The sequence below is a fragment of the Barbus barbus genome (genome assembly GCF_936440315.1).
Source record: "Barbus barbus genome assembly, chromosome: 13".
Lineage (NCBI taxonomy): Eukaryota > Metazoa > Chordata > Actinopteri > Cypriniformes > Cyprinidae > Barbus > Barbus barbus.
The window spans coordinates 13,853,760-13,867,446 of record NC_136741.1 but is presented as its reverse complement, the minus strand read 5'-3'; the positions used below and the strand labels follow the sequence as shown (position 1 = coordinate 13,867,446).

The window sequence follows — 13,687 nt, the reverse complement described above, 5'->3', positions numbered from 1 at the left end:
TTTACGAGCTTGGAGTCAATATGTTATTGTTAACATATCGCTGCTGCTAAGAGAACTGGCAAGCCCTTCCGATAATCAAAAAATGAGCATGTTTCCTTTCTTATTTGGACAACATGAAAAATGACAATGCATAACTCTCAGTACTAATTAGTGTGATGCAGGGAATGGGAATGAAGGTCCAGGCTGTGATGTGAATTTGCAGTATTTTCTCACCTGTATGCGAGTAGATGAACCATAGAGCTCCAGTCAGAAGGGCTCCAATCACAAAGGCAGCAAAAGCAATGCCCACCACAGTTGGGGTGTCCAAGAAATATATAACGCCTGCAAGAAAAATGTTAATAAATATATTAAATTATGTCTGTTAAGCATATAGCGGTTAAAATTTCTCACTTTGTGGTCGAGGTTTCAGTACAGAATTCAGTACAGGTTTCTTTTTACAGCTTGGTGAACCGTATCGATCTTTTTTTTTTTTTTTTTTTTACAAAACATTTGACTTCTAATATCTGTGTTTTATCTTAGGATAGCGTGCGTGATACGGTTCATGTTTACATGCTGTGTGGTGTAAGTGTTTGGTGGCCATGTGCTGTATAAAGTAATAGCACATGCTTTGTATGGGCTTTGCAGTGGTATCCGTGAGCAAGCCAAGCATCTCCTTGGACTCGCGCCACAAACCGAATGACTTTCAGAGCTCTAATTAGCTCTAATGATCACTGATCACACAGCACAATAGACCCTGTGTGGCCGCCAGCTTCATAGCCTGTCTGGTCCAGCGCCAAAATCCCAAGCACAATAGAGGCTATTCTCAGAAAGAGCACCTTAAAAATTTTCATCTCCTCTGACAGACTGATGACAGACTATCGCTGGAGCGCTCTGTTACAACAGGAGCGAGCGCTATGTAACAGCTCCCACCTCATGCTTTACCCTTTACCCCAAAGCACCACCAGAACCGTCCCCTATATCATATCTGTGCAGGGCAGCTCAAAAACAAAGCTTGCCATCAACACCTCTGTCTATATATGTGTTTTTGAGATCTGGGCAAAGGAGGGAGCAAAAAATACACTACTGTTCAAAAGTTTGGTGATGATTTTTTTAATAGTTCTACTATAACCTAAATTTTTAACAGAATGACAAATGCCTTTTAATACACTGAAAAGTGGATTCCACTGATTTTCCTAATACCCAAGTCTTTTGTGTTCCAAAATCATACCGGTTTAGAATGCAAATGATCTATCCCTTTAAGCAAGGCAGAAAATCAATAATAAAGTAGAATCTCAACATGTACTGTATTTATGGCTTACAAGAGGAAGGAAAACAGAACAAAGAACAAAAGCTTGTATGTTTAGAGGATTCCTGGGAGAAGCTATTTCAGCTCAAAGCTCAGAGCCAGGGATGTGGTTTACTCTGCTGTTGCCATAAGTTTGGCTGAGCTACTCCACCCACAATCCCTGTAAAGTATCTCAGAGGGAAGTAAATGAACTAGCCCTAATGAGCTGGACAACATTTCTATGTAGTCACCACCGCCCAAGATCTCCTCCCAGGTGTCAGAACGTATTTGTGCTGTTCTTTACTTCGCCCTATTTAGGGCTAGCTAGGTTTCAGAAGGGAAGTAAACTTGAGCGCAAGAACAATATGCTTGTGTGTATTTTTTGGACAAAGTTGGGACAAACTTCAACAAGATGATGTGTTTGCCTGATTCAGCAGTATAGAGCACAGAAGTTCTATAAGTAAAAATCCCTTTTTTCATAGAAAAACACTGTTTTAGCAAAAACATATAAATCTTTGAAGACAGTTGTTAAGTGGTGGTACATAATTTCAAAGAAGCCCCAAGTTACCATGGACGTTGGAATCCAATCACACAGACAGACAAAAAAATTGTTGATTATGTCATTCACAATGCTTCAAGGAATGAGGAGTTATTGGCTCATAAAAAGGTTAAGTGCACAAAGATCTAAACTAGGTTCTCTGAGACCTGACTGGGTTAGTTTAACACTTAAATTTAGTTGTTGAACATTCTTTTTTCATAAGGTTTTGGAATATGCTACACAACTTTTAGACGTTTTTTTCCCCCTGATTTGCATTTTGTAGGAATCCGTGCTAGTTCCCGGAAGTCAGAACCAGTCTGCAGATTTTGGGCTGTCAGATTTGACAGATTTCACTGAAAATTGTGTAGTGTATGATGGCCACCGACTGACTGAACCAGTTCAGTTGGAGGATATCAAATATGTTGATATTTTGGGCCGATTTTAAAACACATTTCATTTGTCATGCGTCTCCTAGAAAAGTTTGTCATGTCCACAACTTCAAAACCAACTTGGACTTGATTACCAGCACATCGAATTAAAATTAAGACATTTACAACAATCTAATTTGAGTTTGTACCTTTGTTTTTGACCATAAGGGAATTATTGTTTTCTGATCATAAATCTGTTTTCGGATGGCAAAGTTTTGTTCTACTGTGTTTTTCACAAAGCATGGCACTCCCACAAACTGCCCTCTTTGATTTGTAGATTAAGCCAAATACTTTGGGATCCTGTCCAGAGCGGCGCTTTGAGCCTTTTTGAGAGGTTGCTTTTCTGCCATGTCTGTATAAGAGTCGTCTTTATGTTCAAAATGAGACGCAAAGCCTGTTTTCATTACTTTTATGGCATATCTGTGTTTACCTAATCCACACCAGAGAAAATAAGCCTGGCGTTGGCAACATACACAAGCCTGTTTATGAAGAATGAGCCCACATTGGATTCATACTGATTCATTGGAATCACATTGGAATCTGTATTCGCTCCCAATTTCCCAGGTATGTGTCATCTGCTTGTTTTTGAACTGATCTCTGATTTTGTTTCCACTCAGAAACAACTAAACCTACATAAGACTTGACTTGAGCCAATAAAATCCCAGATTGCATCCTACAGGAGTGGCAATCATTTCCCTAATCAAGTGTGACTAATAGACATATGCTCCATTTGCTACAAGCAGCACAGCAACATTGTGTTATTAAGGCGGAATGATTTTCATTAAGGCTGCGAGTCAGTAAAGTTGAATCACTTTAACCGCAATAGGTACAATAGTGCCAAAAGGATGCAGGGAAGAGAACAAATCAGTCATGGTCAAATTAAGTTTCTTTGTGAAACATTTAGACACCACTTTTTTCCTCTGGTAGGCAACACAATCTATCTATAGCAAATGCACTCTGCCCCCCCCCCCCCCCCCCCCTCCCCCCCTCTGTACGGGAAAAGGAGGCCTTAAAGAATGTTTAAGTGAAAACAAATGCTATCCAGAATTGGAAAGCTGGTCTTTTTCCTCTCCTCTGATGCATCCCTTGTCTCACATCTCTAATGAACCACATACTGTATACTCTCAAACCAAACCACGTTGCACAATAAACACACACGTGCAAATACACACATACTCAACACTGCCACATATTAAAAGACTCCAGATGGGAGTAATGTGCCACAAAGCAAGACAAGGTCTGTGATCTATGAGTGACTGACACAGTGGGAAAATAAATTATTTGATCCCTTGCCGATTTTGTACATTTGCCCACTGACAAAGAAATTATCAGTCTATCATTTTAATGGTGCATTTATTTGAATAGTGAGAGACAGAACAACAACAAAAAAAATCCAGAAAAAAAAAATATATATATTATTTTTTTTTAAAGTTATGAACTGATTTGCATTTTAATGAGTCAAATAAGTATTTGACCCCTTCGCAAAACATGACTTGGTGGCAAAACCCTTGTTAGCAATCACAGAGGTTAGACGTTTCTTGTAGTAGGTTTGCACACATCTCAAGAAGGATTTTGTCTCACTCCTCTTTGCAGATCCTCTCCAAGTCATTAAGGTTTCGAGGCTGACGTTTGGTAACTCGAACCTTCAGCTCCCTCCACAGATTTTCTATGGAATTAAGGTCTGGAGACTGGCTAGGCCACTCCAGGACCTTAATGTGCTTCTTCTTGAGCCATTCCGTGTTGCCTTGGCTGTGTGTTTTGGGTCATTGTCATGCTGGAATACCCATCCACGACCCAATTTTCAATGCCCTGGTTAGCTTCAATGCCCTGGCCCTGACGGTACATGGCCCCATCCATCGTCCCTTTGATGCTGTGCAGTTGTCCTGTCCCCTTAGCAGAAAAACACCCCCAAAGCATAATGTTTCCACCTCCATATTTGACAGTGGGGATGGTGTTCTTGGGTTCATTCCTCCTCCTCCAAGCACAGCGAGTTGAGTTGATGCCAAAGAGCTCGATTTTGGTCTCATCTGACCACAGTTCTCCTCTGAATCATTCAGATGTTCATTGGCAAACTTCAGACGGGCCTGTACTTGTGCTTTCTTGAACAGAGCGACGGTGCAGGTGCTGCAGGATTACAGTCCTTCACGGCGTAGCGTGTTGCCAATTGTTTTCTTGGTGACTATGGTCCCTGCTGCCTTGAGATCATTGACAAGATCCTCCCGTGTAGTTCTGTGCTGATTCCTCACCGTTCTCATGATCATTGAAACTCCACGAGGTGAGATCTTGCATGGAGCCCCAGACCGAGGGAGATTGACAGTTATTTGACAGTTTCTTCCATTTGCGAATAAATCGCACCAACTGTTGTCACCTTCTCACCAAGCTGCTTGGTGATGACCTTGTAGCCCATTCCAGCCTTGTGTAGGTCTACAATCTTGTCTACATCCTTGTCCTTGGACAGCTCTTTGGTCTTGGCCATGGTGGAGAGTTTGGAATCTGATTGATTGATTGCTTCTGTGGACAGGTTGTCTTTTATACAGGTAACAAACTGAGATTAGGAGCACTCCCTTTAAGAGAGTGTTCCTAATCTCAGCTCCTTTCCTGTATAAAAGACATCAAATACTTATTTGACTCAAAATACTAATCAATTTATAACTTTTTTGAAATGTGTTTTTCTGGATTTTTTTTGCTGATTTCTCTCACTGTTCAAATAAACCACCCATTAAAATTATAGACTGATCATTTCTTTGTCAGTGGGTAAACGTACAAAATCAGCCGGGGGATCTGCAGCAGGGGCACACTTTCTCCCATAATGCTTCATATACGCCATGTTCTTCAAAATATCGAACAGATGTTCGAAAAAATAAAACCGCTTCTTTCACAGAAATGACTGGAGTCTTATTAGAACATATATATATTTTATGCAATATTTACCAGTATGTCGTGGACCAGGTGGCTCCACAGGTACGTTAACAGTGACAGGTGTGTTGTCGGAGATGACCACAATTGGCTTGGTGATGGTCTTGGTATTCATCATCATGAGGAGGATGTTGTCCACACTAAGGGAAGTGCAGGCTTCATCTGGTAACATACACTACAAAGAGAGAAGCAGAAACATTAGAACAAGATCCAGGTGTAATCTTTGGCATATGGGCACCGCAATCCTCAAAGAACATCATGAACCTCATGAGATAAAAGACCTTACAATAATAAACAGGCCTACAACTGCACGTTCTTTATTATGAGAAGAAGCCAGATTTTGGAATCTTCTGCAATTTGGCAAACAGAAAACTACATGTATTCTACACATATTCTACGTGTATAAATGGGGTGTTAATGTAGGGCTCAGCAATAAGAATATATATATTTATTTATTTTATTTTATTTTTTTGGTCTGGTCGAGAAATGCCAACATTTTCAGAGGCTTTACCAAAGATATTTTATGTTTTATTTTTAGCAACATATCTTTTATAAAACGTATTAGAAAAAGAGGTACAAAAGCTGTCATTGGAGGGAAACCCTTTTAAACGGTACACCTTTGTATCTTATTTTTTTCTTAAGGGTGCATATTAGCACCTTAAAGGAACATATTAGTAACTTTTTAAAGGGTACCACCACAGTGATGGCTTTTGCACCTTTTTTTCTATCATACCATTTCTTTCAAAACATTACTGATTTGTCAACTGTGCACAACAATGCAATACTGGCCTTAGAATCAACTGGCCTAAAACACTCTCACAGTGACCCCATCAGACCATCCTTATTTTTAAGCCCTGTGATGTACAACATTTTAACTTTGTTCTTCATGAGCATGGATTAGTGTATATAATAAGCCATTAAAGCCATTCTCTGTGTTGCAGCCATTATTCCCGAGCCAAACCGAGCACACGCTCTTCGCAGAGAAAGCACATATATATTCATACACAGTTTATATGGTTTGACATGTCACGTCTCTTATCCTCATCCAGATTATGACTGAACTGTAAACATCTACAACTAAACAATGAGTCATTTTCAAGATCATGTTAGGTGAGACATAAACAACCTTAATGTGCAATATGATGATTAGAGCGTCTGAAAATGCAGGAGATTAAAATGATTATGGCTAGAAGTGAGGGAGGAAGGAAAATTTGAAAAAGGACAGTGAAAGTTGGAGATTTGTTTTTCCTCTGTGGATGGTAACTGAAGTAACCTAAGATTTATGCATCCCGTACTCACAGAGAGTGGATTGATGCTAGCAGCTGGCGTAGAGTGACCCGTGCCAAGGCAATGAATCGAAAAGCAACTCTTAGGATGAACAGCAAAGTCAAACAGACTATTTAAATGAATTAAAAATTGTATTCATGTTGTCCATATAATAAAGCAGCTACTCTGAAAATATGTCCTAGGGTCAATAAGTTATCTGCGTTCCTGCGCTCTGACTTAATGAGATCTGATAACCCTGTGCAGCCTAAAATTTAACAAACATGCACAGTGCAGCTAATTTTGATTCGGTTAATGATGCTGATAATGCAGTTGATTGATTTTCAATCAGATTGTGTGAAAGCCAATACACCTACAGTTTATGTTAATCAGTTAAAACTGATTTGTATTGGAACAGTTTTATGAATTGTAACTGTGTTATCACAGGGTCATCTATAAAGATATGTATAAACAATACAAAGATATTATGTAAAAGTAAGAGAAATGCATATATGATGATAGCAAAGATGAAGGAGGTAAAGGCTATGTACCAAAACCTGGTGAGCTGCCTTACTGCCTAATTAGGAAGGTTCTTTTTAAGACAGCATCATAACCGAAATGCAAGTTCATTAGCAATCCATTTGGAAAGCTCTACATAGCAGCCCCTCTAGGATCTTGAACATGATAATAGCTGCAAATTTAATAAATTGTAGCATTATTTGTGCTAGCGTTCTGTTATCTTTCCAAAGTATTTCTGTAAAAAACATTAACTTGATAAGCTGTGCTGTTCGAGCTGCAAACTATTTTAAACTATTTTAAATAAGCAATTCAAAAGATTAATTTGTTTGCGAGCCAGACATCACTCCAGACCACATGCTTCAGGCTATGGATTACAGGCAATAATGTTATAAATAATGTCCAGTTTCTTGCACAACCCAATCATTTTGCTTCATAAGACCTCTATATAGCATCAGGAACTATTAATTTTGTGTTTCCTGATATGCTTTTTTTTTACACTCAAGTGATGGTAACCACTAACTTGCATTGCAGGACAACAGTTGAGTAGGTAATTTAATTTAACAGCAAATTTTCATTTTTGGGTGAACTATCCCTTTGAACAAATGTACAGGTAATCTTACTGTGACTAATCCTAATTATACAAATACACTGATGATTATTGGTGAGTTTTACTGCAAAACACAATACAGAAAATACTGTGATAATTTTTAAGGAGAAAAATATTTTGGAGAAGCAAAAATTAAATTAAAAAAATTAGCAAAATCCTTCTTGGATTGACATAAGTAGCAGTTCTGTACATTCTACAAAATATTGCCTACAAAGGCATCTCATTAGATCAGAGCTGCTATGTTAAGATGATGATTTCTACCTCTGGCAGGTTCATCTCCTTGTCATTTCTTCTGGTGCAGAGGGACATCTCACAGTGCAGGAAGATTAATGATACGTCGAACTTTGATCTGTAGGTGAAACTGAAGCGTTTTCTGTCCATCTGAGCGTGAGGGATGGGGAAATCGCCTCTAGGGTTAGGGTAATAGCGCACGGAGTCGTCCTTAGGACATATGTTCTCTATGACAACATAGTCCGATGGTGTAAGAGGACTGGAGTCTGGAGATATGAAGCAGGTCTGGATCATGAACCCAAGGTTAGGATCAGCTTTTGTGGCTGAAATCTGTGGACAAAGGTCACATGTCTCTATTAATAAAGAAAAAGTCAGTTTACTGTGAGACAAAATATGCTTCTGCTGCAAGAAATAAAAGAAAGTTACAGCAAGACAAAGAGAAAAAGAAATACTGTTTTCTTTATCTTGATTAATACAACTTTTTTGTCAATATTTCATAAATACCATCAAAAGTGATTCATATAGTACGAGATGGATCAGCAGAGTGATGCTCAGATGCTATATATTATGTCTAGTCCTCTGGCAGACACGCTCAGTCTATCTTTTTTGATTGGTCTGAGTGAGTTTTTTTCCACCAACTCTCTCAGGCATCGATTCAAATCAGCAAATAACGCACAGAGGTTGTTGATTTGTTTTAACACGGCAGACTGTCTAAAGAAACATTGTCAGAGTGGTTACGGTTCCAAGAATCACAAATTGTGACGTCAGATTTCTGTGCCTCAAATAAATCTTCAAGGATCATTCAGTGGTAAAAGTTTGGCCATCTGATGTTGTAAAACCATGCATGACAGATAAGAGCTGCCACAAAAAACATTGCATTCCATTTCCTCAACAGAGGTGTCATACTCTGGAGAGTGGCCGAATCATTTCAGGTAGGCAGACGATGATCCTCAAACAGTAATGCGTAAGATTCATAAATAACATGCATTTTCAGTGACAACAGACTGTCACACACACACACACACAAAAAAATTTGTGCATTTAAGTAATTTTCTACTTAAAATCTTGCTACACATGAACAACATAAGGGGGAACCAGTAGTATCAATTGGATATTCAGATGCATAATAAAGACATGAAGCAGAGGGCAATAATATAAACTTCAGTATTTATGCTGTACAAAGCTTTGCATGGTTCCAAAAGACTTGGATTTACAGTCACTGATCACTGTCTAAAATTGGAATAGCTGGCATCTACATATGGAACAACTTAAGTGAATAAGTGTTATCAGATTTTTATTATTGTATTAACTCTTTGAAACCATAACACACTGCTAAAATCCTATTGTTAAATAATATTTTTGTCTAATTCTCCAGATAAAATATATACAAGTCCTTGAAACAAGGATATATTTACTTGAGAAACAATATTGCATAATACGGTAAAAAGGAGTTGCACATGTTGTAAATGTGCATGCTTCACTCTACGCTGATGTATTGTATAGATGTTTTTTCAGTTACACATTTGTCTTTTTGTGGTTTGAGAGCTTGTCTAAAGTTCATGTTGAATATAGGAAAATGTATATAACACCCTTTCTTTTTTTAAAGGTGCGATAGGTGATTGTCTTCAGAAACTATTTTTGTTATGCTGGTTGAAGTCTCTTCACATCCCGATAGCAATCATTAAATTCAGTGGTCTAAATGTATTTATATGTATTTATATATACTGTGGAAGGCGTAGGACAAAGAAATGTTTGTCCAATCAAAACACTCGGTCCGAGCGTTTTAATTGGCTTTCCTACCTGCCTGTCAACGTATGTATTTGCATACCTCTGTGCACCCGGTTCGCACAGACAGGATACGTCATCAGCGCGATCACATGCGCTGTGCAGACTGAACGAGAATGGCAGATACAACAACAACCCGATCTTCCTTCCTGGTATTGTAGTACTTTTACTAACTGTGCTATAAAGTTTTCTCACCGGTGAATGACACATGATGTAACCCAGCGGTTCCCAATTCCAGTCCTCGTACCCCTCCGCATATTTTGCATGTCTCGCTTAGTTAACACACCCGATTCATATAACCAGCTCGTTAGAAGTGAGCTACGTGCATGAACTGTGTCCGATTGACATGCTCCCGACACAGTGTTCTTTGCTCCCTACACCCTGAGCAGTGGAAATCCGTTGACGTTTCCTTCACTTTGGAACACGAGTACTGGGTTTGGGAACCGCTGATGTAGCCTATTTTAGTAATGTTGTCTGGTATTCTGGTCTGTGAGCGTATATGCGTTCATGGGGCGTGGCTTTTGACGGCAATTGCAGGCAGGGCTGGATGTTTGTTTTCAGTGCTATCAGGCTAAAGTTAGCATTTTCCAACATCTCCTACTGCACCTTTAAACTACTTTGTTCATTCTTTAAAGCTGCAGTCCAAAAGTTTTGCCTCTTTGTCGCCATCCCTGTTTGAGACCTGCAATTGCAGATATTTGTGGAATTATCGTCTTTGCGTGGGTTGTGCACGGCTCTACTGTGTAAACCGCACCATCGTGGATACAGTACTTTTGGAATCACAGATTCTAGCTTACACCTTGGAAGTATGACCCAAATAAGAATTTTCCCCAGATATTGTCATTTGAACAAGTAACACATCTGCCACTTTTGTTCTGACCAACAGAGGAGAAAAACAATACAATAAATCGTGCTAAATGGTGATTAAATCTAACGATCAGTTAGCTCATATCACATCAATCCGTGCAAATTATTATTATTGTTACTTTGTTCTCAAATTGTTAATGTTAACAACATCAGCACTGGGTGACTACGTGTATCTAGTGTATATTAGCGGTACATGTAGATTTCAATTTCTGTATAGTCTAATCTCCAATTTTCATACCATTCAAATTTCATATAAAAATTATTTTAACCCAAAAAGCAAATTATTGTTCCTTAGATCTGATTCTCTTTAAAATACAAATCTTGTGTAATCCCATGTATAGTATATAAGCTATCTGTAATCAGATGCACATTTAAAACTGGAATATAATGGAATATCTCATTTCAGTCACTTACACTTGTTTCATAAACACACAAAATGATAAATGTAATTATTCCAGCTGCTGTCAGAAAAGGCTATAAATGATCCACAGGACCCTCACATGCGATATAGCCTACTATCTGGGACGCTTTCTTCATGTTTACAGATGTGAAGTAATGACGAGGCGGCATGCTTGAATTTCCCACAAATTCCTACCAGTACCACTCAAATTAGAAAACATTATTTTAAGATAACCGCTGTGAATCGGGCTAAGGTAAGGAGTTTTTTTTTTTTTTCAAGTTTTGAACACTGGCTGGTACTTGCTCAAAAATTACATTTTTTAACAAAAAAAGTTAATTCACAGTAGATTCACTGTTTTGTGACAAGCTTAAGAATATATAATTAGCTATGTTTCCATCCAAAGTTGCTAATATTGGAATATCACATAAAACATTCGCAAATAAAGCACCGTTTTCATCCAGTGGCATGAAGAAATCATCCCTTCCCGATAAACTGGTGCCAAATATCACTAAGAAAAAGGTAATTTGCTGCAGTAGGAGGGTGCAGTTTCATTCATAAATTACTTGAGCCTCAGACGAAATGCAATAAATGCAGACATGTTCTCTTGCTTTCGAAGGAGGAAGCCTGCTGTTTGGGAATGCAGTCACGAAAGACAGTTCTGGGAGGTAATTATACCGAACCACTTTGACTACAGACATTGGCTTAGGCATTTAAGAATGACAAAAACAACATTTCAGATGCTGTGCAGCAAGATCGCTTAGTCCAGTTATGCCATCCCATAGCCCAAAGTCACATTAGCTTTTTAATGCGCATCAAGGAATTTATTCTGTATTTATTTATTCTGTAAATGTGTTTCCACCTAGTTTTTGCACGTTTTCTTATCAGATTAAAAAATATATATATCCAACTCAGTTGAGAGCACAATTGAATTTATGCGTTTTTATGAATTTATTTATCTTTGGTGTTTCTATTCAGCGTTTTTTTTTTTTAAATACGATATTCCAAAACATACATAAAAATAGGTGCATAGAAACATAGCTATTAATTCATTTTTTTTAACTTGTTTTAGGTATAAACTAATTAAAAACAAATGTTTTACAAATTAGTAATTAAAAACGTTATTGCATATTGTTTAAAAGCTTTGTGATCTACTGAATGGTATAAATCAATACATCAAAAGCAACGATCAGCACTGATCTGTTATTTTCATATGGCATATGAGCTGGAACATCAGTGGATATATATAATGAAAGACTATAACCCTGAAAAAGAAAGAGTTATAAACACAAAGTGGGAACCTGAGCATTCCACTCTGAGATCTCTTGAAACCCCACTGACATGAGCCCAGACCAGACAAAATGTACACACAAAGCAGACTCCTAACTTCTTTCACAAAGATAGAAAGAGAAAGATCTCACATGCTCACAAATTCAGGACAATGTCTGATCAGACACACAGACACCAGGCGCTTATGGTATTGGAGACACGAAACCATGCACAAGGAGAACCACACATTATGCACACATTATGGTTTAAAGGGTAAAAGCAGATCTTGTATTTCAAGAGCTTTTGGCAGTGACTATATTTGTGTCTATGGTTTCTCATTCAATTATTAAATTAGATTCCTAATGTGGTTACAGAACTGGAAATGGTTTTATTGAACCCCAAAGGAATCTTTTCAATCATAACGCACATACAGAATATATGTATGACACAATGTAATGCCCTACAGATCCACATATGCACTTCTGTTCAAATGTTTGGGGTTAATAAGTTTTTTTTTTAAAGAAATTAATACTTTTATTTAACAAGGATGCATTAAACTAATCAAAAGTGACAGCAAATGTGACCCCCATCTGTGAAACTCGCATAATCGAATTCTGTCAAAATTGTGATAGCCACAAAAATTACGAAAATAGGTAATTTGTGTTTATTGCTGTAAATGATAGATTATATCAGTGGGTTCAAGATACAGTTCTCCAATTTTCTTTTCTAACATGATAAATGCTGAAATTAATAACTTTATTGACACTATTTTTTTACCAAAAAATACTGGAGGTTTGCTTCCTAAATACTGATTTCAATCATCTCGGAGTTTACTTTAGGTGCAGAAACACCTGCTGAATCTCATATCATTTGATTCAGAAACTTCTTTTCTATCATTAGAAACTGCAAACAGACCGTAATATCAAGTCACAAGAGCGAAAATCATGTCAGTGCTGGGAAAGGCAAGAAAACTGCAACTTTAGCGGGGTTCCGATTTCTGTGTGGATTATTTCGTGGCATCACTGAAATTTCAAGAACAGCTTATTTGTTGTGTTTCTCAACATTCTGCCAAGATAATCAGCTCAATTTAAGGACATTTTATGCCAGATATGTGTCGAAATAATTCGGTCTTTAGATGCTGATCATGACGCTGATGCTGCGGGTTGATGAATTACTATCTGGCATGAAGATCGATGTTGTGAACGATTCATTTAGCTGACGCTTTTATCCAAAGCGACTTACAATTGCTATATATGTCAGAGGTCGCACTGCGCCATCACCCACCCCAATACATAATGTATTAAAGACATTTTCTACTTATTTAATTTTACTATAACCTTATACAAATCATTTCAGTGAATTGACTTGTAATTGTTGCTCCAATCAAGCTCTTGTGGTTCCCCCCATTTGTTTCAATGTTTTTGTGCTTTTCGGGCATGCACATCATAATAAATGGACCTGTTTTACAAAACTTAAAGAATTTTCCCATAAATGTGACATATATAACTGAAAATGGGAGAATCTCAGCTTTAATGTGGTATATGGCACATAGTCAGGATAATTATGGTTAAAATGTGTTGCAGTTTTAAATAAAAGCTTTTCT

At 37.8% G+C, this 13,687-nt stretch overlaps 1 protein-coding gene across 1 annotated transcript in view; it reads right to left on the bottom strand.

Annotated features, from left to right (window-relative positions):
* LOC306878698 (transforming growth factor beta receptor type 3-like) overlaps positions 1–13,687 on the bottom strand; it is a 137,128-nt gene that overhangs the window by 7,924 nt on the left and 115,517 nt on the right. The window contains exons 13-15 of the mRNA XM_079431190.1: positions 7,797–8,096; positions 5,162–5,321; positions 214–321 (exon numbers count right to left, since the gene is read on the bottom strand). Coding sequence (XP_079287316.1) covers positions 214–321; positions 5,162–5,321; positions 7,797–8,096 — 568 coding nt within the window. The remainder of the gene's footprint in view (positions 1–213; positions 322–5,161; positions 5,322–7,796; positions 8,097–13,687) is intronic.